This window comes from Monomorium pharaonis, unplaced genomic scaffold, assembly GCF_013373865.1.
Source record: "Monomorium pharaonis isolate MP-MQ-018 unplaced genomic scaffold, ASM1337386v2 scaffold_198, whole genome shotgun sequence".
Taxonomy (NCBI): domain Eukaryota; kingdom Metazoa; phylum Arthropoda; class Insecta; order Hymenoptera; family Formicidae; genus Monomorium; species Monomorium pharaonis.
In genome coordinates, this window is record NW_023415470.1 from 2,202 (window position 1) to 4,473 (window position 2,272).

Here is a 2,272-nt window from a genome sequence, read left to right on the forward strand (position 1 = left end):
TGCTATTAAAAGACTGCTGATAACATTTATTATTGTTGGAAAATTGATTCTGGTATATATTTGCATCGATTACATCCATGAATATCGGGTACTTTGAGTAACTGGTCTATCTGTATTAATTCAAATATATAATAAGTTTTGAAAAGGCTAATTTTTTAGTGCTAACGTTTATGACTTTTAATTAAATCGACGCAGATCATGAATGTAAATGATAAACCAGTATACTTTTAGTTTACCGGTCGCTTGAAACGTTATTCAGATTAGAGGTGTTTCGTAATAATCTTTATATAACCACGTGTTTTTACCCTTTGTTTGCGAACAGAATAAATGAAAAATGGTTGTCACTTGATTTTTTAAAGAATTATTTTTAGTGTTATTGTTTTGAAAATAATTGACACAGTTCAGTTGAAAAACTCGATTCATTGTTGTTATGTTGAAATCATAGAAGCATTTGATAATAAACGTATCAATAAAGCTGGATATTGATATACGTTAACACCACATGATATACGTAAACAATATCATTCAAATAGAAAACATAAAATTTGATTACTAAACCTTTACGCTCATTACGTAATATATTTCAAATATACTTTGCTTTAGACAGTATTTCAAATAACATTAAATTTCTATTCTTATCATTATAAATGTACTTACTTAATTGCTTTTAATCTTTTCTTTTTTATTTGATATTTTGTTTATAAATATTTTTTTCTAAGATATTTCTCTTTCAAAAGAGTATTAAAAAATTTTATTTCTTAAACAAAACATAAAATGCTTAGAAAGAGTCTATACAAGATATTTAAAAGGAGTATAAAAGTGTCAAAAAGACTTTTAAACATCTATGCAAAGCTTATTCTGTAGTTAAAATTTCTAATATAAAATCTTATTACAAATGTGATTTCTTATCTTTTCTTCAAATAAAAAATTTGTTTGTCCATAAAAACTAAATGTTATAAGTTCGTTGTTTTGTGAAAAGGCATATTTTAATCATTTAAATAAATTTAGAAAAAAGAAAAAATAGTTTAAAACCATCATAAATATCCATAGCTGTTGATTCATGGATAAAGGGACATTTTTTTTCTATTGCAACAGAGTAAGAACTTAATCGCACGTCGTTACTGATAAAGAGTACCGATACGTTAAAATACGTCAGACTTAAATACGACTGAAATACAATGAAAGATTCATTGCGACATAAAGATGCGTCATGGAGAGTAATAATGCGATTTCCCTTACCGAGATGAACCGCGAGATTGTATCTGTCGAGCGCTTGACCTAGGTGACCCTTCCTCACGAGGATATCACCCTCGTGTCTTGCTCGACTGGCCTCCACTTCTCGTGGCCACCATCTCTCCACGAGTCTTTGCACTAGCACATTCGTTTCACTCACAATAGTAATTTTCACCCCGCACACGCGACAGTTCTTCGACGGGTCCACGCAGTTCCTACAGTACGTATGACCACAACCGGTGGTCACCGGTTGGCAGAGGGTGCCCTCGCACAGAGGACACGCAAAGGATGTCTCGATCCGCCGTCTAAAGTTCGTCCCGACGCCGACCATGTCCTCTAGGAGCGCGCCTCTCGCCAGGTGTTTCAGTCTCTCGGCCGGCACAGGCATCGCGGTTGAGCACCTGGAGTAGATCTCAATGGACTCCCTGATACGACCGCACTTGACCAAGGAGTCACCGTAGCCGAGCAGCACCTCGTAGCTCGATCCTTGCTGCTTCAGGCATCGTTCGTACAGCTCGACCGCCAGGTGGTAGTTGTGAGAGGTGAACGCCTCCTTGGCGAGCTCCGTCATCGCGCTGTTCCTCGTGCGTCACTCTTCGGGAAAGGAAACGGGAGTGTTCCCCCCCTCCCCCTCCCCCCTTCGCGACGGGTCTCTTCTACGAGTAATTCGCGTACGCGCGTACTCGGACGTACTCTCGATAAAACCGCTCGATGCCGGTTTCGCGATGTCAAAGACGACGCACATCTTTCAGAGGCTACGTGCACGGGAATTACGCGGGGTTGCGCGACACCGAGCCACTTGACCCCGGGAACGGTAATGATTCACCCAGGCAGCGGGATTCACCGGAATGTCGCGAGCGACACGCAGAGAGTTTGACAGCTGGGCCATCCACGCGTGCTATGGGTGCTCCGGTTAGCGCGCGTGCGACCGCTCCACACCGCACGCTGGCGCACTGAGGACTGACGCCTCCTCGGCTGTCATCGGTCGGCCGAGCCACTGTCAGAGTCGGGCCGCTCGCTCGGTCGACCGTCAGCAGGG

At 41.4% G+C, this 2,272-nt stretch overlaps 1 protein-coding gene across 1 annotated transcript; it reads right to left on the reverse strand.

Moving 5' to 3' along the window:
* Window positions 1–1,239: 1,239 nt before the first annotated feature.
* On the reverse strand, window positions 1,240–1,575 carry LOC118648126 (LON peptidase N-terminal domain and RING finger protein 3-like; the record flags this gene model as incomplete). Its single annotated transcript, XM_036294385.1, has 1 exon — window positions 1,240–1,575. A coding segment is annotated over exon 1 (325 nt), but the record flags the coding sequence as incomplete, so codon positions are not given.
* Between the last annotated feature and the right edge of the window lie 697 nt (window positions 1,576–2,272).